The following is a 1,641-nucleotide window of genomic DNA, read 5'->3' on the forward strand; positions in this document are numbered from 1 at the left end:
ACAGCACATCACTTGAATGGCTTAAGAGACTGACCAACCGGAATGCCAAGGTCAGTTCTTCAATAATGATGTTAAGGTTTTTTCCCATCGAAATTATGTTTATAATTCAAATTATGATAACCCACATACATTACATGCATTTATTATAATTAAAAGCCATCTACTATTTATTCACCCGATTAACCAAATCCTTTTGTAAAGCAGTAGCATCTTCCTCACAACCACTAACAACCAAGACCATTATGTCATCAGCAAATTTGAAAAATTTAAATAATCTACTGACCATTCCTTCATCTGTATTATTGATGTAAATCAAAAAGAGCAAAGGTCCTAATACTGAGCCCTGAGGTACCCCACTTGTGACATTAATCCAGTTTGACTGAATTCTATTTATAACAATTTTCTGCTTTCTTCCATTCAACCACTCTTGTATCCAATTAACTGACTTATCCCCAAACCTACAGAGATAAGTTTTACAAGTCTTTTATACAATACCTTGTCAAATGCTTTCTGAAAACCCAGATACACCAAATCTACATCCTTACCCTCATCTACATAAGCAGTAACTTTTTCAAAGAATGTCAAAAGATTTGTAAGGCAGATTTTCCCCTAGTGAAACCACTTTGACTATCAAATAAAATTCTAAACTTTGTTAAATGACGTTGCAAAGCATCTTTTAACAAACTTTCCAAAACTTTTCCCACAACTGATGTAAGACTAATGGGTCTATAATTACTGGGACAATTTTTATCACCTCCCTTGAAAAGAGTAACATAAACCATTCTCCAATCCACCCACCATTCAAAGACTTACAAAAAATAGTAGCAAGTAGCTCACATATCCAATCCTAAACTTCCTTCAAAACCCTTGAGGAAATATTATGTGTCCTAGGAGCCTTATCCGTTGTTAAATTTCCAGATTTGTTCATAACAAGCTCAGAATTAATGTGATCATCTGGCTACCATCTAGAACATTTTAATTTAAGCCAGTAATTACTGTTCTAGTTTGCTGTATGTGTATATCTAGTCATAGTTGATTTTGTTTCCTTTTATCCCGTGGGCCATACGTTGCACATGCTTGGTTTAAACAGATAATTCACAAATTTTAAAAATTTAGTGCAGCACAATATATTGGATTTGATCTTTAATAACACAAGTTTCAAGTAATATTCTGGCTTCCTGTAACAGGAGAGTAAGATTGAATTCAAGTAGAACTTGAAGCTAGGTTCTTATATTCTATATAACAAGTAATCCGATTTTCTCAAATCAAACATTTTATCATTTTTGAAGATTACACCGTTCTAAACTTTCCACAGTCCCTTGGGAAGGATGGTGCGAAGTCTAATAGAATCGTAAGTGGAAAGATCAGGATAGAATGTCAAGCCAGTTAGTTGTTCTACATCAGTAACAGATGAAGAATGTTGAACAAGAAGATGAGTCTTACTCTATAAAAGGAAAAAAGAAATAAAAATCTTTAGATCCTACAAAAAACTATGTACCGCACATTACAAAAGTATGTGTCGCACATTACAAAACTATGTACAGCACATTACAAAACTATGTACAGCACATTACAAAACTATGTATCGCACATTACAAAATTATGTATCGCACATTACAAAACTATGTATCGCACATTACA

At 33.4% G+C, this 1,641-nt stretch overlaps 1 protein-coding gene across 1 annotated transcript in view; it reads right to left on the bottom strand.

The window, feature by feature from the left end:
- Positions 1-1,130: 1,130 nt before the first annotated feature.
- Positions 1,131-1,641, bottom strand: part of LOC106472339 (venom phosphodiesterase 2-like) — a 60,137-nt gene continuing 59,626 nt past the window's right edge. Inside the window, exon 17 of the mRNA XM_013932976.2 lies at positions 1,131-1,444. Coding sequence (XP_013788430.1) covers positions 1,301-1,444 — 144 coding nt within the window. The 3' untranslated portion in view covers positions 1,131-1,300. The remainder of the gene's footprint in view (positions 1,445-1,641) is intronic.

Source organism: Limulus polyphemus, unplaced genomic scaffold, assembly GCF_000517525.1.
Source record: "Limulus polyphemus unplaced genomic scaffold, Limulus_polyphemus-2.1.2 Scaffold5257, whole genome shotgun sequence".
Classification (NCBI taxonomy): domain Eukaryota; kingdom Metazoa; phylum Arthropoda; class Merostomata; order Xiphosura; family Limulidae; genus Limulus; species Limulus polyphemus.